Below are 25694 nucleotides of genomic sequence, written 5' to 3'. Positions count from 1 at the left end.
CATCACCGCTAGCTACCCATCCAAGCCTAACTCTTGCACCAGGGCCCATGAGCCTTTAGCTACGCCCCTGCATCCAGCACTCTGCCGATCCCGGCTGAGGCCACGTGACGTCCCGACTAGCTGCAAGGCGCTTCCTCTGATGTCGTGACCGGATGCGATCCGCTTTCTCCGTATTCCGCCGCGTCTCCATTATGCAACTGAACAGGAAGAAAGAAGATCTGAAGAAGAGACCCCCCCGCCAGTCTGGTGGTCACATGATCCCAGGCGGAATCGGGGAGTGGCAGAAGGGTAAAGTACCGATCAGTGTCATTTTTGGTACAAAATCCTTTAATACAAATATTTCAATCCATTCTATATCAACTAAAATGGTGTCATAAAAAAATCAACACGTCGACGCAGAAATTCAAAAGAAGCTGGAGGAAAAAAAAAAGACAAAATCATATAATGAGGTTCAGAACTGTCTGCGGCAGTAAGGGGTTAAACTTCTGGATGCCAATAACACAGCATGGAGATGCCCTTTAAATCTCATGCCTACTGTAAACCCCCTGGGACGTGACCACTCGGCAGAGCCGCACTGGACTGGTTACTACGTGTCACACTGTCGTCAATGAATGAGCGAGAGCTGTCCGTCAGCCGTACCTATAGCAACAGCAGCGGAGGCTCCGCCCTCATCACGTGGTGGCAGCTCGCCGCGTATTGGACGCCGGGAGTTGTAGTCCCCCCCCTACAGTGCGGCCTCCATTACAGATCGGCGCTGTTTTTGGGCGGGACCGACCTGACCTGGAAGTGACGCGCTCTCTCTCCGCTGTGTTTGGGTTGTGACAGGAGAGGAGAGCTTGTGTGTGTACTGCTGCCTCCGGGTGACACAGGTAGGTGACAGATGCAGGGGATGATGGTGGTCGTCGGGAAGCGCGCCAGGGAAAGTGACGACTATGGGCACAGCTGTCACATGATGGGAGTGCTGCCAGGGAGGAGACTGGTTCTGACTGGGAGCTGCTGGTGGTTGAGGGGTCCATACCCATGTGGGGGAGTTTGATGACACTGGCCTAAAAAAAAAAAAAAAGCCCCTGTCTGTTTTGCTCAGAGCAGCCAATCACAGCTCAGCTTTCATGTGCTATCCTCATGGAAAATGCGTTCTGATTGGTTGGTGTGGGCTACGCAGACAGGGACTAAAGAAGGACCTACGGTATCAGAGATCCAAAATAATTAACACTAGAATAGAGGATGCTCAACTGCAGCCCCGCCGACCACCCCTGAGAACTGCAGCCCCGCCGACCACCCCTGGGAACTGCAGCCCCGCCGACCACCCCTGGGAACTGCAGCCCCGCCGACCACCCCTGAGAACTGCAGCCCCGCCGACCACCCCTGGGAACTGCAGCCCCGCCGACCACCCCTGGGAACTGCAGCCCCGCCGACCACCCCTGAGAACTGCAGCCCCGCCGACCACCCCTGGGAACTGCAGCCCCGCCGACCACCCCTGAGAACTGCAGCCCCGCCGACCACCCCTGGGAACTGCAGCCCCGCCGACCACCCCTGGGAACTGCAGCCCCGCCGACCACCCCTGGGAACTGCAGCCCCGCCGACCACCCCTGGGAACTGCAGCCCCGCCGACCACCCCTGGGAACTGCAGCCCCGCCGACCACCCCTGGGAACTGCAGCCCCGCCGACCACCCCTGGGAACTGCAGCCCCGCCGACCACCCCTGGGAACTGCAGCCCCGCCGACCACCCCTGGGAACTGCAGCCCCGCCGACCACCCCTGGGAACTGCAGCCCCGCCGCCCACCCCTGGGAACTGCAGCCCCGCCGACCACCCCTGGGAACTGCAGCCCCGCCGACCACCCCTGGGAACTGCAGCCCCGCCGACCACCCCTGGGAACTGCAGCCCCGCCGACCACCCCTCAGAGATAGAAGGAAACGCACAAAATTCAAAAAATTGGCTGGCTCACAGAAAGGTACTTTCACACTTGCGTTTTTCTTTTCCAGCACTGAGTTCCGTCAAAAGGGCTCAATGCCGGAAAAGAACTGATCAGTTTTATCCCCATGCATTCTGACTGGAGATGAGCGAACTTCTGTTTTAAGTTCGGCGTCTAAAGTTCGGCTTCCGGTTAGCGGAGGATCCCGATATGGATTCCGAATTCCGTTGTGGTCCGTGGTAGCGGAATCAATAATGGTCATTATTGATTCCGCTACCACGGACCACAACGGAATTCGGAATCCATATCGGGATCCTCCGCTAACCGGAAACCGAACTTTAGACGCCGAACTTAAAACAGAAGTTCGCTCATCTCTAATTCTGAATGGAGAGCAATCCGTTCAGGATGTCTTCTTCAGTTCAGTCGTTTTGACTGATCAGGACGGAGATAAAACCGCAGCATGCTACGGTTTTATCTCCGGCCAAAAAAACGGAACACTTGCCTGAATGCCGGATTTTTTTCCATAGGAATGTATTAGTGCCGGATCTGGCATTCAAAATACCAGAATGCCGGATCCGTCCTTCCGATGTGCGCATGCGCAGACCGAAAAAAAGGTGAAAAAAAATAAACGCCGGATCCGTTTTGCTGGATGACACCGGAAAGACGGATCCGTCATTTCAATGCGTTTTTCTGACTGATCAGTCTTACAAATGCCATCAGTTGACGGAACTGCTTGCCGGATCACTCTGCCGCAAGCGTGAAAGTAGCCTAATTTGCATATAACTTTACTAATTCATGTATATAATACAACACACTAAAAAACAATACACAAATATAAATAAAAACCCCTAGAATTCATACACCCTATTATATGATCACGGTCCCTTTAAATCGGAGCTCTCGCAAATTTAATGTTCATCTAAAAAATTAATATGTATAAAAAATTTAAAAACACGTTTTCCTTGTCTTGTAATTGGCGTGCGGTTAGTAGTGTCAGTTGATATTTGGCGATTGTATCAGTGTCAGTGTTAGGCTACTTTCACACGGGCGTTGTGGTTTCCGTTTGCGAGATCCGTTCAGGGCTCTCACAAGCGGTCCAAAACGGATCAGTTTTGCCCTAATGCATTCTGAATGGAAAAGGATCCGCTCAGAACGCATCAGTTTGCCTCCGATCCGTCTCCATTCCGCTCTGGAGGCGGACACCAAAACACTGAACACAGCCAAACGGATCCGTCCTGACACACAATGTAAGTCAATGGGGACGGATCCGTTTTCTCTGACACAATCTGGCACAATAGAAAACGGATCCGTCCTCCATTGACTTTCAATGGTGTTCAAGATGGATCCGTCGTGGCTATAGAAGACCTAATACAACCGGATCCGTTCATGACGGATGCAGGCGGTTGAATTATTGTAAAAGAAGCGTTTTTGCAGATCTATGACGGATCCGCAAAAAACACTAATGTGAAAGTAGCCTAAACTGAATTGCAAGGTTCTGTTAATTGGTAACAAACTTAGAAAACATCCTAAGGGCTCTTTCACACGAGCGGATGCTGTGCGCGTCATCCGCAGCGTGAAAGAGAGCCAAGCCCTGTTCCGGACAGCAGAGACACGGAGCAGTAACATGATTGATAATGCTCCATTCCTCTCTGTGACCTTTTTACTACAAAATCACAGTGAGATAAAGTTGTCACCTTGATTTTGTATTAAAAAGATCAGAGAGAGGCAAAGAGCATTATCAATCGTGTTAGAGGGTTTCTGTCACCTGAAAAATGGGTATTAAGCTGGCGGAGATTAGCGATGTGCTAATGTCAGCTGAACATAACTATATTAGCGCCATCTCACTGCCTGTTGTCGTTATTGAGAAAAACAAACGTTTATAATATGCTAATTAGCCTCTAGGAGTCGGGAGGACGCTGCCCCTGCTCCGAGAGGCTCCGCTCTCCCACCTCTGGCCACGTCCTGACAGGGCAGCGCTGCTCTCCTCCTGCCGGCCCTGTGCGGAAAATACATACGTGAGCCCTAAGGCCCCTTCCACACGAGCGAGTTTTCCGCCGCGGGCGCAATGCGTGACGTGAACGCATTGCACCCGCGCTGAATCCGGACCCATTCATTTCTATGGGGCTGGGCACACGAGCGGTGATTTTCACGCATCACTTGTGCGTTGCGTGAAAATCGCAGCATGTTCTATATTCTGCATTTTTCACGCAACGCAGGCCCCATAGAAGTGAATGGGGTTGCGTGAAAATCGCAAGCAAGTGCGGATGCGGTGCGATTTTCACGCACGGTTGCTAGGAGACGATCGGGGTGGGGACCCGATCATTATTATTTTCCCTTATAACATGGTTATAAGGGAAAATAATAGCATTCTTAATACAGAATGCTTAGTACAATAGGGCTGGAGGGGTTAAAAAAATAAAAATAAATTTAACTCACCTTAATCCACTTGCTTGCGCAGCCGGCATCTCTTCTGTCGTCTTCTTTGAGGAATAGGACCTTTGATGACGTCACTGCGCTCATCACATGGTCCATCACACGATCCATCACTGTGTTAAAAGATCATGTGATGGACCATGTGATGAGTGCAGTGACGTCATCAAAGGTCCTATTCCTGTGCACAGCAAAAAAGAAGACAAGAGAAGCCGGGCTGCGCGATCAATTGGATTAAGGTGAGTTATATTTTATTTTATTTTTTAACCCCTCCAGCCCTATTGTACTATGCATTCTGTATTCTACAGCCCTAATCTACAGAACACCGATCCCAAGCCCGAACTTCTTTGAAGAAGTTCGGGTTTGGGTACCAAACATGCCGATTTTTCTCACGCGCGTGCAAAACGCATTACAATGTTTTGCACGCGCATTACAATGCGCACAGAAAAAACACAAACATGGAACGCACTCGCAGTAAAAACTGACTTGTTTTAGTGTCAAAATCGCACCATTTTCCCTGAACGCATCCGGCCCCAATCCACAACGCCCGTGTGAAAGGGGCCTAACACTGACACTGATACAATCGCCAAATATCAACTGACACTACTAACCGCACGCCAATTACAAGACAAGGAAAACGTGTTTTTAAATTTCTTATACATATGCTTTTTTTTTTTATATGAACATTACATATGCGAGAGCCCCGCATTTAAAGGGACCGTGATCACATAATAGGGTGTATGAATTCAGTTTTTTTTAATTTTATTTATGTACGGTATTGTTTTTTAGTGTGTTGTATTATATACATGAATTAGTGACGTTATATGCAAATTACTGTGAGCCAGCCATTTTTTTTAATTTTTTTTTTGTTTACCTATCAGAAATCCGCCCATAGCAACCAATCGCAACGTAGCTTTCACTTTTGAAGCGCAGGATACCACATGAAAACTGCGCTGTGATTGGTTGCTATGAGCAATACAAATAGGGGCTTGTTTAGGCATTATTAGAAATCCGCCCATAGCAACCAATTGCAGCACAGCTTTCACTTTTCAAGCTCAGGATACCACATGGAAGCCGAGCTGTGATTGGTTGCTGTAAGCCAGGGATGCTCAACCTGCAGCCCTCCCAGCTGTTGTAAAACTACAACTCCCACCATGCCCTGCTGTAGGCTGATAGCTGTAAGCTGTTTGGGCATGCTGGGAGTTGTAGTTTTGCAACAGCTGGAGGGCCGCAGGTTGAGCATGCCTGCTGTAAGCAATACAGACAGGTTCTTTTTAGTCACTGTCATAACTCTGCCCCATGTGTCTGTCTTAGATCCTTGTTCACACAGAACTTTTTTTTTTGTGCCAAAACTCCACTGGCAGGAGTGTTGAATCCTGTTTTCAACGGGTGATTCCTTTTCCTTGAATCCACCATGACGGCCACAATGAGAGATGACCTTTGACCTCTGTAGGGGCAGGAATATACAGAGAGCGTTTAAATTGCCCCCACCCCTCCTCCCTCTCAGTGTTTTTCCTGCCCCTTCGGGGTTAGCATGCAGAGAGAGTCCTCCCTGTGGGGAGGTGAAGATTAGCAGAAATGTACTTGCATCATCCCCCGTTGCCTTCCCGCGGCGTGGCTAAGGCTGGTCAGCGGGGGCAACGTGGACGCTCGGTCCGGCTCATGCTGGAGCCTGCGCTCCTTTCTTCCATAGCGGTCTTCCTTCCACAGATGTAGGATGCAGACCGCTGATGCCGGACCCACGTGGGACACGTGCTGTGTAGCGTGGCGTCTCTTTGATTTTATGGGCCGGCAGGTGGGGGGAGGCGGCACCACGTCGCATCAGGAAGGCGCTCCTGTATGACGCCAGGAACAACTTAAGAAAGTGGCGCTCATGTGGCTCTGGGCATAGCAGTTTCCCTATGGGGAGTATATTTCTCCCTTATAATTTTAATTGTTCTTCCAAAATCTGATGTTGAACAAGGGACATAAAAATGAAATCAAGATCTCTAAAGTGCGCCACTCGCACCAAGAGACTGCCTGATAACTATAAAGAAACTGTGCAAAGTCTGCATTTCTGACGTCTTAAAGGAGGAGCAACCATCTATCCTCTCTGAAATGAAGTCTTTTATCCAAGAGGAGATTTAGGCCTCTTTCACATGAACGATGCGGATTAGGTCCGGATGCGTTCAGAGTGCGTACAGTGAAACTCGCACCATTTTGCAAGCAAGTTCAGTCAGTTTTGTCTGCGATTGCGTTCAGTTTTTTCCGCGCGGGTGCCATGTGTTTTGATGCGTTTTTCACGCGCGTGATAAAAAACTGAAGGTTTACAAACAACATCTCTTAGCAACCATCAGTGAAAAACGCATCGCACCCGCACTTGCTTGCGGATGCAATGCGTTTTTCACTGAAGCCCCATTCACTTCTATGGGGCCAGGGCTGCGTGAAAAACACAGAATATAGAACATGCTGCGAATTTCACGCAACGCAGAACTGATGTGTGAAAAACAACGCTCATGTGCACAGACCCATTGAAATGAATGGGTCAGGATTCAGTGCGGGTGCTATGTGTTCACGTCACGCACTGCACCCGCGCGGAAAACTTGCTCGTGTGAAAGGGGCCTAAGTCTTCCCTAGCCTCCCTGACAGCCACTAGTCCATCTATCTCGCCTACTAAGAAACCTAGACTATCCATTCAATCCTCCTCGGATCCAGAGGACATTGATGAGGATACATCTACCTCTAGACGGAGGGTTGAGGAAGACCTTCTCTCAGAAGGAGAAATTGTAGAGGATGATAAAAAATTTAAAAAAAATTTCCTCGGGCGAAATGGAAGAGTTACTTAAAGCAGTAAGATCAACCATGGGTATAGAGGATACCCCTAAGCCTCGTACGGTACAGGATGAGATGATTGGGGGATTACATACTAAAAGAACCAAGGTATTCCCCCATTAATGAGAATATCAGGGATATGATCCTGGACGAGTGGATAGAACCTGAGAAAATGCTCGGGGTATCATCTAAGGATTCCAGAAACAGATTATGATTTGATCCAGGTGAATGTAAAATTTTTATGACATCCCCAAAATCGATATTCAAGTGGCAAAGGTAGTAAAAATAGACGGCCTTACCATTTGAAGATTCTTCACATTTAAGTGACCCGATGGAACGCAAAGCAGACTCCCTTTTAAGGAAAGCGGCGATGTTTGGTGTCAAAACCATCATTACAGTCACATCTGTTGCCAGAGCAATGTATTTCTGGTTATTATAATTAGATGATCATTTAAAGAACAAAACCCCCAGAGAAGATATCGTAAATTCTATACCGCTATTAAAATCCGCAACAGCCTTCTTGGCGGATGCTCCTGCTGAGTCGGTACGCTTTGCCGTTCAAGATGCAGCCCTTTCTAATGCGGCCTGGAGAGCCTTCTGGATAAAAGCCTGGTCAGGGCACAAGGCTTCCAAGGCCAAGCTGTGTTCTGTCGCCTTCCCGGGCAAGTTCGTTTTTGGTCCAGTGTTAGATAAGATACTGGAGGAAGCGGCCGACAAAAAAAAAGGGTTCCCGGAAGAGAAAGAAACTAAAAAGAGACCTTTTCGACAGTTCCCTTCACAATCTAAATCCTACAGAGGGAAGGGTAAGACAAGGCCGTTGGAGTTATCCAAAGGGCGGAAGAGGTAGAAGATTCATCCTTAATCCCCAGAACAAGCAAGGCAAGAAACAATGACGCCCGTGTGGGAGGCAGGTTGAAGAATTTTCTAAACCAGTGGAATCTGGTTACGTCAAATCCATGGACTCTAAACTTCATAGTCCAGGGATCCAGAATAGAATTTTCTTCAACTTCTCCAGAAAGATTCATAGTTACAACAACCCACAACATGGGAATACAAGCAAAGATCTGGATTCAAGACTTAATAAGATCAGGGGTAATTTTAGATGTACCAGACTCCGAAAAGGGAAAGGGGTTTTACTCAAGTCTCTTTTTAGTCAAAAACCCAGACAACACCTACCGCACAATAATAAATCTAAAACCTTTAAACCGATCTATTGTGTACAAGAGGTTCAAAATGGAGTCGACTGCCTCTACATTTTCGCTGATTCCAAAAGGTGCCTATGACGTCAGTAGATCTAAAGGACTCCTACTATCACATACTGATTCATCAGGCCTCCCAGAAGTATTTAAGGTTTGCAATAAAAGACCCCAGGGGTTTCCTTCACCACTTTCAGTATGTAGCTCTCGCATTCGGTATCTCATTGGCCCCAAGAACATTCACCAAGTTAGTGGTGGAGATGATCGCTCTCCTACGCAGGAAAAGAAACAATATCATTCCATATCTGGTCGGCTTCCTAATAATTGGCAGCTCAAGAGAAAAAACCTCCTGGGCCACAGAAGATCTTATAAGTACCCTTTCAAGTCTGGGATGGGTAATAAATCTAAAAAAATCCACACTCACCCTATCTACAACAATAAGGTTCCCAGGCGTAGAGTTAGGTTCTCTGGGATACAGAATCTTTCTATCCCAGGACAAAGTAAAGGCACTCAGAGACACGATAGGTCGCTTTCAGAACACCCACATGTGTGTTCAGTTCCATGGAGTCAGACCCACACAAGAGTCTTGCAGGCATGGATCTTAAAAAAAATGGAACAGAAAACAGTCATCCCTAGATAGGATAATACAGGTTCCCCTTGCAGTCAGAATAGACCTAGACTGGTGGAGATAAGGAAAAAATCAGCTTCAGGTTATAGAATGGCCCAGGATCCCATAGGTTCAGATCGTAACCGACTCCAGCGTTTCAGGTTGGGGTGCAAAGGTAGGCAGCCAGTTTTTCCAGGGAGACTGGTCAGACAGCATGAAGGAAAGATCTTCAAATTACAGAGAACTATATGCAGTCCTTATGACTCTCACAAACGCTCAGGACCTATTCAAAAACAAACATCTAAAAAGTCCTTTCGGACAATATCACAATGGTGGCATACCTCAAACACCAGGGCCGCACAAGATCCAACCCGCTGGCGGGAAGTAGCAAGAAGCATTTTTTCCTGGGCAGAAGAGAACGTTCTCTCCTTAACGGTGGTCCTCCTAAAGGGGTCAGAAAACCTAGAGGTGGACTTCTTAAGCCGAAGGACATTATATCCAGGAGAATGGATATTAAACCGAGAAATAGTTCGGGAAATCGTCTTCAAGTGGGGAGTACCAGAAATAGACCTGTTTGCCTCCAGAGAAAATGCTCAAGTTTGTCAATTATGTTCGCTAAATCCAAGAGACAGGCCGTGGATGCCCTGTCAATAAGATGGAACTGGGGCCTGGTCTATGCATTTCCGCTGATTCCTCTCATAATACAGAAGGAAACAGCAACAGTAATTTTAGTAGCCCCTCACTGGCCGAAGAGAAGCTGGTTCTCAGTCCTGAGACAGTTGGCATTGGAAGAACCTTGGAGAATACCCCTACGGGAAGACATCCTTTCTCAGGGGCCAATAAGTCATCCAAATCCTCAGATCTACTATCTGTCTGTCTGGATCCTGAGAGTGAATCACTCAGAAGACAAGGTCTTTCAGACCGAGTTATTCTTACTCTTAAAGCAAGTAGAAAAAGAGGTCACATCAGCCATTTATCTTAGTCTGGAAGAGATTCTACAGCTGGCTAGGAGAAGAACATCCGGACACCTCTTCTCCTCCCATTAATAGAATACTAGATTTATTGCAAAATGGGTTAGAACTGGGCCCGAGGCCTAGCACCCTTAAGGTCCAAATATCGGCTTTGAGCACCTTTTACGATACAAGTCTTGCAGAACACAGAGTGATAAGGAGATTAATTAGAGCTGCCTCTAGACTAAGACCGACCTTGAGGTCTAGGATTCCTGGGATCTTAACACAGTATTAGAAGGGTTAACTAGACCCTCCTTTTTCCCCTTATCCGAAATCTATATCAAACACCTGTCCTTAAAAACTGCCTTCTTGATAGCCATCACTTCGGCCAGACGGTTATGTGAAATTCAGGCCCTTTCCTGTAGAGAGACATATCTTAGAATATTTGAGGACCGATTAGTGTTAAAGCTAGATCCAGGATTCCTCCCAAAGGTGGTATCCGATTTTCACCGTGACCAGGAGATTGTGTTACCATCAGTCACCGGCTCCCCAGAGGACGAGGTCAAAGGGAAGATACAGCTCTTGGACGTAAGGAACACCGTCTTACGGTATTTAGAAGCCTCTAAGAATTTCAGGAAATACGACAACCTTTTTAATCCAGTTTGGAGGAAGAAACAAAGGAAGGAAGCTTTCCAGGACATCGATGGCTTGATGGATCAGAACCACCATTGAGTGCAGCTACTCCCTTCAGAACATACCCTGTCCAAGGGGTATAAAAGCCCATTCTACCAGGGCTACGACCTCTTCTTGGGCAGAAAGAGCTGGTGTTTCATTGGACCAAATTTGCAAAGCTGCTACCTGGTCCAGTCTCTGTATATTCCTGCCCCTACAGAGGTCAAGGGTCATCTCTCATTGTGGCCGTCATGGTGGATTCAAGGAAAAGGAATTACTGTTAAGTCTAATTAATAAATTTTTTTTTTTTTAGTCTACCCGCAAATGGGGTAGTTTACTGAAAAATGTAAGGTCTACAGCCTCACGGTGAGGTCGCGCTCTCCAGGGGCAACCAGTGGCCGCACCAGTTTACCACACCCGCGGACAGTTGTTTTGCAGATGGGCGCGGCTTGACTGCTGGAATTCTGCCGCTGGCCGCGTGGTGTCTCATTGACAAAAATGCAGTTTGCGGGCTGGCGGTTTAAAGCAGCGACCGTGCGGTTTTGCTCCATTTAATAAGGCTAAGCCGCAAGCAGGTCAATGGCAGAAACCCTCAGGGTTTGAAATTCCCCTGGGCTAGGGTTAATGGGACCGAACAGTGGTGTATTTAAAGGGGGGGGGCGATGAGTTCATCCCCGGCAGCCAGGAGGAGAGCGCACTACGTAAGCGCTTCCATCTCCTCCCTTTAGGGCTACACTGAGACTTGTGTCGCAGAAAAGTTGCGCGGCCCAAAAATATGCGTGACTTGTCTGCAACCTCCCGTCACGTGACTATTTTAGAACTGTGACTTGGCTGTGAAAATGCAAGCATGTCGCCGGCTAGTCGCAAGTCTCACGTAACTTACATTGAAGTCAATGGAGTGAATGTCATGTGCGACAAAATCTAGTATGTCTGGATTTTTTTCGCAGTTGCAGCGCAACACCATAGACATGAAATACGTGAAACATGCCGTGATACCAGTCTCATGACCAAGAATCGCTGTGTAGCACTGTGGCTGTAGAACTGGATGTGTCCGATTTTTATATTTTTTTATATATTTTTTTATCGTTATTGCGATTCTAGGGTTTTGGTAAGTTGCGAGTAGCGCAGTGATCCTATTAATTTCTATGGATGCAGAGCTGCACCGCAATCCTTGGTATGCAATGGGTGTGACCGCTAAAATCACCCCAGTGTAGTCCCAGCTTTAGGCCTCATGCAGATTGCGGATCCGCAAAACACGGCACGTTCATGTGAAAGAGCCCTTTAGTCTGTTATGCGCTTTGAGTCCTACGGGAGAAAAGCGCTTTACAAATGTGTTGTTGTTGTTATTATTAGGATGCTCGAAGATCAAATGTAAATGGGCTCTGCTACATCTGAAGTCATGTCGTGTGTGCAAAAAGAGGAAATCCGCAAGACTTCTGAAACGGGGAGAGCGGGGCTGACGGGAAGCGAATGTGGTTGAAAATCGATGCCGTTATAATGTAATGGGGAGGGGTGTCCATAAGGCTGGGGACGCTGCCTGTCATCACTGGGGTTGTCTATTAGGTTGGAAACAACGGGCAGATTTACTAAGTTCTATATTTTACTGAGCGGCCACACAGATTTTTTGCAGACCCATAGTCTGCATGCGATCCGCTACGGTCGTGTGCATGAGGCCTAAATGCGGGTTGCGCTGACCATACACTGATGTATATGGGGGAGGGGGGATGCCTTTACTCCATACCAACTATTGGTTGGCTTCCATGGCACGTCTCAGGTCACACCTTAAGATGCCCCATTTTTGAGCAAGTCGGTAAAGTTGTAGAAACCCTAGATGTGCCAGTTTGCGCCACTTTTCAGACACATTCGTAAATCTGGTCCTAAGTATCCGAAATGGCGCCACTCTTGGACATAGCCGGTATTGCGGTGTTCAGTGGAATGAGGATGAGCTGCAGTACCAGACACAGCCGATGGACCAGGGTGTCGCTGTTTCTGAAAGGGGGGGCGGGAAAAAAAAGAAGCAATTCCTGTTTTGCCCACCCAGACATCCCCTTTAAGGCCTCTTTCACACGAGCGTGGCGGATTGGCTCCGGATGCGTTTAGGGTGCGTTCGGTGAAACTCAAGCAAGTTCAGTCAGTTTTGTCTGCGATTTGCGTTCAGTTTTTTCCGCGCGAGTGCAATGCGTTTTGATGCGGAAGGATCCGGCATTCCGGTGTTTTGAATACATTCCTATGGAAAAAAATGCATTCAGGCAAGTGTTCAGTTTTTTTTGTCCGGAGATAAAACCGTAGCATGCTGCGGTATTATCTCCGTCCTGATCAGTCAAAAAGACTGAACTGAAGACATCCTGATGCATCCTGATCAGATCGCTCTCCATTCAGAATGCATTAGGATAAAACTGATCAGTTCTTTTCCGGTATAGAGCCCCTAGGACGGAACTCAATGCCGGAAAAGAAAAACGCAAGTGCTTGCGGATACAATGTGTTTTTCATGCAGCCCTGTTCACTTCTATGGGTCCAGGGCTGCGTGAAAAACGCAGAATATAGAACAGGCGGCATTTTTCACGCAACGCAGAAGTGATGCTTGAAAAACAACGCTCATGTACACAGACACTTCGAAATGAATGGGTCAGGATTCAGTGCGTTCACGTCACGCATTGCACCCGTGCGGAAAACTCGCTCGTATGAAAGGGACATAAGAGGTTGGTCTACGTGGTATATATCTGTATGCATTGTGTATAAAGCTGGAAGATTACTAGGCAAAGCCCTATGAACTCATTAAAGGGGTCTTCTGATTTTTACAAGTCTAAGGGTCCGGCCTGTCAATGTGGCTAAACCACGCCCTCGCGCAGCAGCCTATGGCTGCACAGTTTTGCGGTAAAACGCCATGGTCATTAGCTGGGGCTCAGTAAGAATAGCTGTCAGCTGAGTGAGTGGTCGTCCGCCAGCTACTGGAGGTGTATGGCCACCTTTAGGCGACCTGCACAGGGTTCACAGAGAGAAAAGGCGCACAGATTTCCGTAGGAATTGCTATGTGTATCCGCATAATCCGCATAAAAAAACTGCGCCAGTTTTTGGTGCGGGTTAAATGTTGTTCGGCCGCAGAGTTAACCCCTGCATTGCATTGCAACAGTTGACACGCTTCAGATTTTAAAATCCGCATGGCAGGTCAATTTCCGCACGGAACAAAAAAGCAAAACGATCATTTATTGTTAGACATACATCTAATAAATATATGTCACCGATTCGGCCACAAAGGGGATTTGCGGTTGAGTTCGCAACTTTTCCCCGCTCACGCCAGGTCTAAAAAAAGGGGGCATGGCGTGGACGGGGGCAGGCCAGCCAATAGCAAGCCGCGGCGGGGACGAACCTCCCTAGCATCGCGGTTGACGCTAGGGAGGCTTGTCCCCTTCGCTGCCTGCTATTGGCTGCATTGTGCACAAGACTGGAAAATCTCATCTACTTAGATGGTCCTATATAACGCTGCGGAAATCCGCGCATAACATGCACTGTGTGTCTATACCCTTACAGCATGGTTGTCAGAGAACCTGTGTGTCCGTCCCATATCCGGGACAATGAAACAATGAAGGTTCCTATTGAATGACAGCAAGCAGAGATCTTAAACTGTAACTATCGATGCACAACGTATATTGTTGCTGAAATCGAAATGCTCTTTCAGTGAATTTCTACTTCCAGGACTACAGGGTCAGGCCTCATGCACACGACCGTTGTTGTGTTCCGTGTCCGTTGTTCCGTTTTCCGTGATTTTCTGCGGACCCTTTGACTTTCAATGGGTCCGTTGAAAACTCGGATAATGCACCGTTTGTCATCCGCGTCCGTGATCCGTGTTTCCAGTCCGTCCAAAAAATATGACCTGTCCTATTTTTTTCACGAACAACGGTTCGCGGACCCATTCAAGTCAATGGGTCCGTGAAAAAAACATGGAGGCACACAAGATTGTCACCCGCGTCCGCGCGTCCGTTTTTTTTCCCTATCATTTGCATGGCAAACTTGACTTAGATTTTTTTTTCACTTTCCTTCATGTCTGGTGATCCTCCTAAAATCAAGGAAGACACACGGAAACAAAAACGGAAACGGATCACGGAACAACGGAACCCCGTTTTGCGGACCGTGAAAAAATACTGTCGTGTGCATGAGGCCTTAGAAAATCTTTCTTCCAGGAACAGTGCCACACCTGTCCATAGGTTGCATCTGGCATTGCAGCTGAGCTCCTCTGCTGTGACTGGCACTGTGCTATGGTCTCTGTGGGCACTGTTTTTGAAAGAAATCGGTCATGTTTTTCTAATTCTGGAGAGCCCCTTTAAAGGGCATCTGTCAGCATTTTTGTACCTGTGACACCGGCTGACCTGTTACATGTGCACTTGGCAGCTGAAGGCATCTGTGTTGGCCCCATGTTCCTATGTGCCCGCATTACTGAGAAAAATGATGTTTTAATATATGCAAATGAGCCTCTAGGAGCAACGGGGGCGTTGCCTTTACACCTAGGAGCTCTGCTCTCTCTACATCTGCTGCGCCTTCTCCACTTTGACAGGACCGGGTGTGATCATGTTCTCACTGTCTGGCCCTTTCAAAGTGCAGAGGGCACAACAGTTGCAGAGAGAGCTGAGCCTCTAGGTGTAACGGTAACGCCCCCGTTGCTCCTAGAGGCTCATTTGCATATATTAAAACAAAATTTTTATCAGCAATGCGGGCACATAGGAACATGGGACCAACACAGATGCCTTCAGCTGCCAAGCGCACATGTAACAGGTCAGCCAGTTTGACCGTTTAACCTTGCCTCCTCCATGACAATGTCACCCACTCGCTTGTGTGTTTCAGATGGACCCGTCCTCCCAGTCCTACATGCTTGCCAACATCACCCACTTGCACTCAGAACAGCTTCTGCAGGGCCTGAACCTCCTCCGCCAGCACCACGAGCTCTGCGATATCGTCCTCCAGGTGGGTGATGTCAAGATCCACGCCCACAAAGTGGTGCTCGCCAGCATCAGCCCGTACTTCAAAGCCATGTTCACAGGAAACCTTTCGGAGAAAGAGAATTCGCAGGTGGAGTTTCAGTGCCTCGACGAGGCCGCCCTCCAGGCCATCATAGAGTACGCCTACACCGGGACCGTCTTCATCTCCCAGGAAACGGTGGAGTCCCTTCTTCCAGCCGCCAACCTCCTGCAGATCAAGCTGGTGCTGAAGGAATGCTGCGCGTTCTTGGAGAGCCAGCTGGACGTGGGCAACTGCATCGGGATCTCCCGCTTCGCCGAGACCTACGGCTGCCATGAACTCTACCTAGCTGCCAACAAGTTCATTTGCCAGAACTTTGAGGACGTGTGTCAGACGGAGGAGTTTTTCGAGCTGACAAACGCCGAGCTGCACGAGATCGTCTCCAATGACTGTTTGAATGTGGTGAATGAGGAAAGTGTGTTTTACGCCCTGGAGGCCTGGATCAAGTACGACGTGCAGGAGCGCCAGAAGTTCCTCTCTCAGTTGTTGCACTGCGTCCGGCTGCCGCTGCTGAGCGTCAAATTTCTCACCCGCCTCTACGAAGCAAATCACCTTATACGCGATGACCACACGTGCAAACACTTGCTGAACGAAGCTCTGAAATACCATTTTATGCCTGAACATAGACTCTCCCACCAGACGGTGCTAAAGACGCAGCCGCGCTGTGCTCCCAAAGTGCTTTGCGCGGTGGGAGGGAAAGCTGGACTGTTTAATTGCCTGGAAAGGTAGGTTCATGTTTACGCCACCGTGAGAAGGCTCATGCGCACGGCCGTCAGTATTTTGCGGTCCGCCATTTTTATTTTTTTTTTACTCCGGCAGAAATGTCCTATCCTTGTCTGCAAAACGGACATGAATAGGACATGTTCTATATTTTTGCGGGGACGCTCGCAGTGTGCTGTCCACATATTTTGCAGCGCCATTGAGATGAATGGGTCCGCATCTGATCCGCCAAAAACGCGGATTGAAAATATGGCTATGAGCCCTAAAGGGAAGGTCCACTTGTTCTGTATATCCACAGTGAAGAATGAAACCGCTTTGCGAATAATCTTCATTAAAAATCTCCAGTCGTTTTGAGTCTAGAGACCTGTGTGTCTCTATGGTGACAGACTACATAGAAACTCTGTGTAGTCTGATCCTGTAAGCCTACTCCCTTCCATTTCTCCTTTTTTTTTTTGTGCTAATCCAGGGATGCCCAACCTGCGGCCCTCCAGCTGTTGCAAAACTACAACTCCCAGCATGCCCAGACAGACTCCAGCTATCAGTCTACAGCAGGGCATGGTGGGAGTTGTAGTTTTACAACAGCTGGAGGGGCCGCAGGTTGAGCATCCCTGTGCTAATCTAATAAAAAGCATATTCATGAAAAGCAGGAGACAGATTGAAGCGATTCTGACTACGTGGGGTGGGTTGTTGTCTGTTACCATGGAATCACATAAGGTCTGTATAGGAGCTGTGTACAGAAAATGATGATAGATTTATAGTTTGAAAAGTGGTTTAGTTTTTCATTGAAAAAATTGTTGTAAAGATGGAGAATCCCTTTAAAGGGCATCTGTCAGCAGTTTTGTACCTGTGACACTGGCTAACCTGTTACATGTGCACTTGGCAGCTGAAGGCATCCGTGTTGGTCCCATGTTCATATGTGCCTTCATTGCTGAGAAAAATTTAATATATGAAATGAGCCTCTAGGAGCAACGGGGGCGTTGCCGTTACACCTAGAGGCTCTGCTCTCTCTGCAACTGCTGCACCCTCTGCACTTTGATTAACGGGGCCAAGTTGTGAAAACATCACACCGATTGGCCCTGTTAGTCAAAGTGCAGGGGCCACTGCAGTTGCAGAGAGAGCTGAAATGGTAACGCCCCCGTTGCTCCTAGCGGCTCATTTGCATATAATAAAACCTCATATTTCTCAGCAATGTGGGCACATATGAACATGGGACCAACACAGATGCCTTCAGCTGCCAAGTGCACATGTAACGGGTCAGCCAGTGTCATAGGTACAAAACTGCTGACAGATGCCCTTTAAAGGAAAATTGCCCTACACACACTCTGCAGTGTCAGCCCTATGGAGGCCCAGAAGGAGTAGCCACTGTCCCTAAAGAAGCACCCTATTTCCTTTGATCCTTCTTGGAGTCCTCATCTTGTAAAGTGATGATGTATCACTAGGATTAGGGGGGTTTCAATACCTGGGAACCCGACCAATCCAGAGAATGAAGGGGCCCCGGCACTGATTAAGCACTTTGGCCCCTTTACTGTGTTTCCCAGTACAGTGATGCCCCGGCCACCTGCTGCGCAGGAAACTGAAGGTGAATCAACACGGCGGCCCCATCTATTTTCAGGATCATTGGGGGTCCCAGTGGTCTGACCCCCATCAATCATAAAGGGATTGACATATCCTATGATAGGAATACCCCTTTAATCTCGGAAGCTGCATGTGTATTATCAATTAATCCAGTTTACGGAAAGCTGTGAGCAGTGCAATAGTGTATCTGGTGCTTTATCCAGATCTGTGATTCATTTGTCCTGGGAATCTGCAGGGTCTCATCATACTTACAAGACTTAAAAAGACCTCAGAGAGTGGCCGACCCGCGGTGGGGTTCATACTTACCCGGTCCCCGCCTGGTTCCAGCTCCATATTTTTCCCGTCGTCTCTGCAGCTCCATGATCTGGCATCAACACTCTGTTGACAGGCGCCACATGATTGCTGCAACTAATCACTGGACACAGCGGTGACCCAGTGATGGGCCACACGGTTGACAGGTCACCTCTGCGGCCAGTGATTGGCTGCAGCGGTCATGTGGCACCAGTCATCAGAATGTTGATGCCAAAGCATGGCGGAGCTGCATATATGGCTGGGGAGCAATGGAGCCAAAACCCACCGGAGGGGACCAGTAAGTATGAACCCCACTGCAGGTCGGACACTCTCTAAAGCTTTTTTTTAAGTCTTGGATAACCCCCTTTAAAGAGGACCGCTCCTGACATGCCTGTTTTAATAGCTTCATGCATCCCCCATGTAATAACCATTCTGGAGCATCTATTCTTATGGCTCTATGTTGTGTCATTCCTCTATTATTCCTGCTAGAAGTTATGAATGAATTGGAGGCAGTCTGCAGTGAGGGTACAGAGGGGTGGTAACCAGTCGGGGGGGTGGGATGGGGGGGGGGGGTGCCTGCACAGACTCCCTCTATTCAATGAGTGCTGCCATTTTCAGTCTGTGCAGGTACACCCCCCCCCCCCCAACTGGTTACCGCCCCTCTGTACCCTTACTGCAGGCTGCTAGCAATTCATTCATAACTTCTAGCAGGAATAATAAAGGACTGGCACAACACAGAGCCATAAGAATAGATGCTCCAGAATTATTATTACATGAGGAATGCAAGAAGCTATTAAAACAGGCATGTCAGGAGCGGTGACAGGTCCTCTTTAAATACACATAGACACATAGACATTCAAGCAAACTAACAATGCATGTGTATGGGGGGAGTCCGGAGAGGTAGCTGTCGGCCAAATGATCTTTCAGCCGCCAACTACTGAATTAGAGTTGTTGCGATACCACATTTTTTATTCTGTTTCGATACCATGAAAAAGTATTGTGATACTCGATACCATTCTATACCATGCGAAAAAATAAACCAAAAAAAGCCACGCATTTTTTATTTATTTTTTTCCTGTTCCGGCGTTCACCGCATAGATTTTTTTTAATATGTTTGGACTTTTCTGACGTGGCGATATGTAATATGTTAATTTATTTATACATTTTATATGTGAAACTGGGAAAGGGGGTGATTCATACTAAATATTTTGGTGGGGTTTTTTTCTCCTTTTTTTTTTTTTTTTCTTTCTTTTCTACACTTTCTATTTAATAACTATTTCCCCCCTTAGGGGCCAGAACCTGGGATTTTTTTCATCCCTTGTCCTATTCATCCTTATAGAGCTCTATCAGGGTGAATAGGACTTCACACTGTCACTGCTGCTCTGTGCACACAGCATCAGGGATGTTACCATGGCAGCCAGGGTCAGTAGCGTCCTGGCTGCCATGGTAAGCGATCGAGCCCCAGGATTACACTGCTGGGGCTCCGATCAGAAGCTGCCACTGCCACCAATGAGGGGGAGGGGAGAGGACCCTGTGGCCACTGCCACCAATGATTTTAATACTGGGGGGGGGGGGTTGAGAGGGGCTGGCGCACTGTGCCACCAATGATTTTAATGGGGGCGGGGGGCGCACTGCGCCACCAATGATAATTACCCCTTAATACAGGAGGCGGGCACTGGCAGATCAGCGGCAGTTAACCCCTCGGGTGCTGCACCTGAGGGGTTAACTGCCGCTGATCGCGGCTCCCTGTCAGAGGCAGGGTGCCGGCTATGTGATTCTGCTGCCGGCACCTGCCTCCTGTATTATGTGTTAAAGACTACTTTTGCTGGGTCCAGACTTTTAGTATTAGGCTACACAGAGCGGCGCCGCTCCGTTCGCCCGCTGTGCCCCATTACTGTCTCCTCTCCTGCTCCATATGCCAATTACTATCGGAGCAATGGGGAGGAGACATCAGCTTCTCTAGTGGGCGTTCCTTCTCGCTGCGATTGGACAGCACTACAGCCAGGGAGAAGGAACGCCCACTAGAGAAGCTGATGTCTCCTCCCCATTGCTCCGATAGTAATTGGCATATGGAGCAGGAGAGGAGACAGTGATGGGGCACAGCGGGCGAACGGAGCGGCGCCCAGGAATAATAGTAAGTGCTGGGACATCTCTGGGCGCCGCTCTGTGTAGGAAAAGTCGTATCATTGGTGGCGCAATGTGCCTGCCCCTCTCTCCGTTCATTGGCGGCGGCAGCAGCACAGGGGGAGGGAGACACTGCTTCCTTCTCCCCTGTGCTGCTGAGGGAACATGAGCGCGCTGACAGCAGCGCGCTCATGTTCAGAGATACTAGACTGCGCAGCAGCGCAGACCAGTATCGAAAAAATGGAAATCCCGGTATCGTATCGATACCGGGACAAAAGTATAGATTGGGTATCGAAATTTCGATACCCGCAACAACCCTATACTGAATGTGTGTGGCCACCTTTACTCTGAGGCTGCTGTGCTGGAGTTGCGCTCTACGTGGATCTGTAGTTCTCCTCTGTATTCACACGTCAGATTCCTCGTAGGAACTTCTGCTAGTGAAAATCTCTAAACGAGGTTGTGTCTGCTGAACATGGATTTTTGCAAACCTTCAGATGAAAGGGACGGTCAGAGTTTTTGGCAGCAGATTTGCGACGTGACTATTCCCTTAAAGGGGTCCCATGTTCGTATGTGCCTGCATTGCTGAGCAATTTTTTTTTTTTTATATATGCAAATGAGTCTATAAGTGCAATGGGGGAGTTACCATTACAACTGCCACGCCCTCTCCACTTTGACTGGACCAGGCAGGCATGATCAAGTTTACACTGCCTGGCCCTGTCAATCAAAGTGCAGAGGGCGCGGCAGTTGCAGAGAGAGCAGAGCCTCTAGGTGTAACAGCAACGCCCCTGTTGCTCCTAAAGACTCATTTGCATATAATAAAACATAATTTTTCTCAGCAATGCGGGCACATATGAACACGGGGACCAACACAGACGCCTTCAACTGCCAAGCGCACATGTAACAGGTCAGCCAGTTTCATAGGTACAAAACTGCTAACAGATGCTCTGTCACCAGGATCAACCCTATTAAACTAAACGTACTGTCTGGTAGGGCTCATCATACTGATTAAAAAGATACCTTTCTTTTGTCTGTATGATTAACAGCTACAGAGATATCAGCGCTTTTATTCACATGCAAATGAGAATTTGGAGCACTCAGAGGCGGGGCTGAATGATCTGAGCACTGCTCTGCACACGCCCCCTGTGCTCTGCACACGCCCCCTGTGCTCTGCACACGCCCCCTCCCTTTGACTGACCGGGGCTAGGCAGCAGAGCTGTGTCCGAGAGCATGGAAATATCTCATACACTATAGGTTCACTGCACTGAGATCTACATATTACTGCTGTACAGGTCTAATATATGATTATACAGACATCAGCCTATCAGTATAGAAAAGACAGCCATCTCTATGTGGTAATGTTATAGCTTAGTGGTTAAGTGATTTGTTTTCTATGTAGAGATCTCAGGTTTAAATCTTGGGAGAATTATCAATTTTTTTTTCTTTCACATTTATCCCATAAGAAAATGTCCTTAGCATATTTTTTTTTTAAAGCTAATAAATATTAGGTTACTTTCACACCTGCCTTAGGTGCGGATCAGTCTGGTATCTGCGCAGACGGATCCGCACCTATAATGTAACGGATCCGTTTGCATTATTCTTTATAAAAAATAAAAAGTCTAAGTCGAAAAGGAAGGAACGGAAAGTCAATGGGGGACGGATCCGTTTTCAACTGCACCATATTGTGTCAGTGAAAACGGATCCGTCCCCATTGACTTACATGGAGTTTGTATGTTCTCCCCGTGTTTGCTTGGGTTTCCTCCCACACTCCAAAGACAGACTGATAGGGACCTTAGATTGTGAGCCCCGAGGGGACAGCGTGATGCTAATGTCAGTAAAGCGCTGCGGAATATAGTAGCGCTATATAAGTGCCTCTGAGTGCTCGAATTGCTCATTTGCATATTAGTAAAAATGCATATTCCCTTGCAGCTATTTATCATATCCGATATCAGACAAAAGAAAGGTCTAGTTTTAATCAGCAGGATGAGCCCTACAAGCCAGCATAGGGTTGATCCTGGTGACAGACTCCCTTTAAGTATGCATATTTCAGGTTCATAGAGCCAAGCCGCTTCACCACACACAACCCGTTGATAGGCCTGGCAATATATTTTTTTTTTCTGCAAGAAACCAGCCATGTTTTCCATCCCCTTTTTAATACGTATGTTGTTAACCCTCTCTTGTTTCTTCCAGCATGGAGATGTATTTTCCCCAGGACGATTCGTGGATAGGCCTGGCTCCTCTTGGGTCCCCCCGTTACGAATTTGGACTGTGCACCCTGGACCAGAAAGTGTATGTTGTCGGGGGCATTGCCACTCACATGAGACAGGGCATCAATTACAGGAAGCACGAGAGCTCCGTGGAGTGCTGGGACCCCGTGACCAACACATGGACCTCGGTGGAGAGGATGAACGAGTGCCGGAGCACCCTGGGGGCGGTGGTCTTGGCCGGAGAACTGTATGCCTTAGGTGGATACGACGGACAGTCCTGTTTACAGTCTGTGGAAAAATATATACCGAAGGCGAAAGAATGGCAGCCCGTCGCCCCCATGATTAAAACTAGAAGCTGCTTTGCAGGTGCCGTCCTAGATGGTATGATCTATGCTATCGGGGGCTATGGACCCGCGCACATGAACAGGTAGATATGCATTGTGTATTGTCTCCTGTTTGTCCTGTAATTAGAGCATTTCAATCCCCTTGATAATAAATGACAAGGGATGCAATTATCTGCCTATGAATACATGGTTGTTAGGGGAACTTCACCCGTAAGTAGAGACCTGCATGGCGTCTGTAGGGTTAGTGCAAATGCAAGTCTTATCAGGCTTCACGTTTGCATTAGGAGCCAATATTGCAGATTAGGTTGGATTTACAGTGCATTCAGGAAGCCTCAGACACCTTGTGCCAAAAAAATAATCAAATTCCCCCATCAGTCTGCACTCAATACCCCATAAGGAAAACTGAATTTTAGAAATGTTTGCAAATGTATTCAAACACTGGAAATGTAGCTGTGGGGCCTCCCGTTTCTCTGGATCATCTCTGAAAAGGTTCTACACCTTGATTGGAGTCACCTGTGGTAAATACAGGTGATTGGACAGGATTTGGGAAGACACAGCCCTGTCTATATAAGGTCTCACAGCTGACAATGCATATCACAGCAAAAAAGAAGCCATGGAGAAGAAAGAACTGCCTGTAGAGCTCGGACACAGGATTGTGTGGAGACCCAAGCCCTGTCTGTATAAGGTCTCACAGCTGACAATGCATATCACAGCAAAAACCAAGCCATGAGGAGGAAAGAACTGCTTGTAGAGCTCAGAGACAGGATTGTGTGGAGGCACAGCCCTGTCTACCTAATGTCTCACAACTGACCATGCATATCAATGCAAAAACCAAGCAATGGAGAGGAAAGAACTGCCTGTAGACCTCAGAGACAGGATTGTGTGGTTTGAGTCCAAGTGCTAGGGGCCCTATGTTTCCCCCTTTTGAATCGAGCGACGGACACGCGTGTGCACTGCCTTTCCATTCAAGTCTATGGGATAAGTGCTTGCTATCTCCTGCAGTTGAACTGAGCAGCAGTGCACGTGTGTGACCATCCAGCTCCATACAAACTGAGGAACTCAGGGCCCCCATTCTTGTAATTTATAGGGGCCACAGCGGTCAGACCCCGGCAATCAGACTCTTGTCCCTCCTGTCTTTGTAATGGGACAAACCCTCTAACTCTTTGTTCTTTTTTTCCTAGTGTGGAACGCTACGACCCCGCTAAGGACTCCTGGGAGATGGTGGCTTCAATGGCCGATAAGCGGATTAATTTCGGAGTGAGCGTCATGCTGGGATTTATATTTGTTGTGGGAGGACACAATGGGGTGTCCCACTTATCGAGCATCGAGAGGTATGACCCCCATCAGAATCAATGGACGGTCTGCCGGCCGATGACAGAGCCCAGGACAGGTGAGAAAAATCATATCCATGAATAATTGAGGTCTCTGCCCGGCATCGCCTGAATGTTTTATCAGTCGTCCCTCTCAATTATTCAGGTGCTTGCGAATACCTAGGAGATAATCCCGTCCCTGAGAGGGTAGATGTAACAGAGGGGGAAAGTGAAGTAAAGGATTTTTAAAGAACTTGCACGTAGCCGTAAAAATAAAAGTGCTCCATTGATCGGTGTTAACCCCTTAGTGACTGCCAGCACACCTTTCCTACGGCAGTCCTTATAGGGGTTTATGGCAACCCCCTTACCCCTTTGACCAGACATGTTTCCTGGTGCTGGCTCACCACTCTTTCCCTTCCAGGCCAGGGCTGCTCCTCTGCTCTCCCTCGCTGTAAACATCATCCGGTTTGACGTTGCCTGCAGCCAATCGCTGGCTGCGGCGGTAACCTGATCTCTTTACGTCTTGACAAATGGTGCCGTGGCGCAGGGGGGAGCAGGGCACCACCGTGGCCAGAGATTGGCTGCAGGTGGCGTCAAACCGGGTTTTTACACCGAGGAAGTGCAGAGGAGCAGCCCCGGCCGGGAAGGGGCAGGGAGCCTGCGCCATGAAGCAGGTAAGTAAGCACAGGTCCGGCCATGACCTTGCACAACCCCTTTAAGGGACCTTTTTATGGCACTGTACGGCACAAGATTGGAGGAACCTTTTAACGCGTTTCACCCCGTGCAGCCATAAGCCACATTGCAATCCGCAGCAATTTGCAGTAAAACTTGCACATATTTGACTGCGCAGCGCGAGGACGGTGCCATTTGCCACCCATATGATGTAATGAGCCGTCCACCTGGTGTCGATCGGACAGATTTTCAGTCTTTAGATCAGTGATCTCCATTCAATCTGCGGCTCTCCACCTGTTGAGCATTTACAACTCCCAGCATGCCCAGATTAAATTAGAATGTTTCTATGCACAGCAGGTAGATGTCTTGAAAACGGTACCTGAACCCTGGGGTCCATGGCCACAGGAACTACAGGTGGCATCTATCAGAAATGATGCCATCATTTCTTGAGATAAGAATTCCCTTTTAAGTCTTGCCATTCTTGGATAGACGATGATGAAAGAAAGTAAATTTTATTTTAATTTTTTTCTTCTTGTCCAGGAGTTGGAGCGGCAGTGATTGACAACTACCTCTATGTGGTTGGGGGTCACTCAGGGTCCTCCTATCTCAATACTGTACAGAAATATGACCCAATTTCGGACACGTGGCTGGACTCGGCCGGCATGGCCTATTCACGATGTAACTTTGGTCTAACGGCCCTTTGATGAACATAAGCACATTGTGTACCAATATACTCCTGCATGAGCGGATGTCCGAGGACTCGATTCCAGGAAAACGATCTACGAAGACGTGGAGATCCAGGGAAGACTGTCAGCCTGGCGAATGCGTGCGCCACATCTTCACTGTTTTCTAGCCAGTGATCTTC

General features: G+C 48.2%; 1 protein-coding gene across 1 annotated transcript; it reads left to right on the top strand.

Annotated features, from left to right (window-relative positions):
- The first annotated feature begins 756 nt into the window (after positions 1–756).
- On the top strand, positions 757–25566 carry KLHL28 (kelch like family member 28). The gene is made up of 5 exons (XM_040411642.1): positions 757–869; positions 15416–16314; positions 22487–22930; positions 24029–24237; positions 25370–25566. The coding sequence occupies exons 2-5, from the start codon at positions 15416–15418 to the stop codon at positions 25531–25533; spliced, it is 1716 nt and encodes a 571-aa protein (XP_040267576.1). The 5' UTR covers positions 757–869; the 3' UTR covers positions 25534–25566.
- The last annotated feature ends 128 nt before the right edge of the window (positions 25567–25694 follow it).

The sequence above is a fragment of the Bufo bufo genome, chromosome 11 (genome assembly GCF_905171765.1).
Source record: "Bufo bufo chromosome 11, aBufBuf1.1, whole genome shotgun sequence".
Taxonomy (NCBI): Eukaryota; Metazoa; Chordata; class Amphibia; order Anura; family Bufonidae; genus Bufo; species Bufo bufo.
This window is presented reverse-complemented; position numbering and strand designations above follow the sequence as displayed.

Excerpts from the sequence above, each read along its gene's own strand:
- KLHL28 (XM_040411642.1), top strand. The coding sequence starts at position 15,416 with ATGGACCCGTCCTCCCAGTCCTACATGCTTGCCAACATCACCCACTTG. Across the intron at positions 22,931-24,028 it reads GGACCCGCGCACATGAACAG|TGTGGAACGCTACGACCCCG; the intron begins GTAGATATGCAT and ends TTTTTTTCCTAG. Across the intron at positions 24,238-25,369 it reads GATGACAGAGCCCAGGACAG|GAGTTGGAGCGGCAGTGATT; the intron begins GTGAGAAAAATC and ends CTTCTTGTCCAG.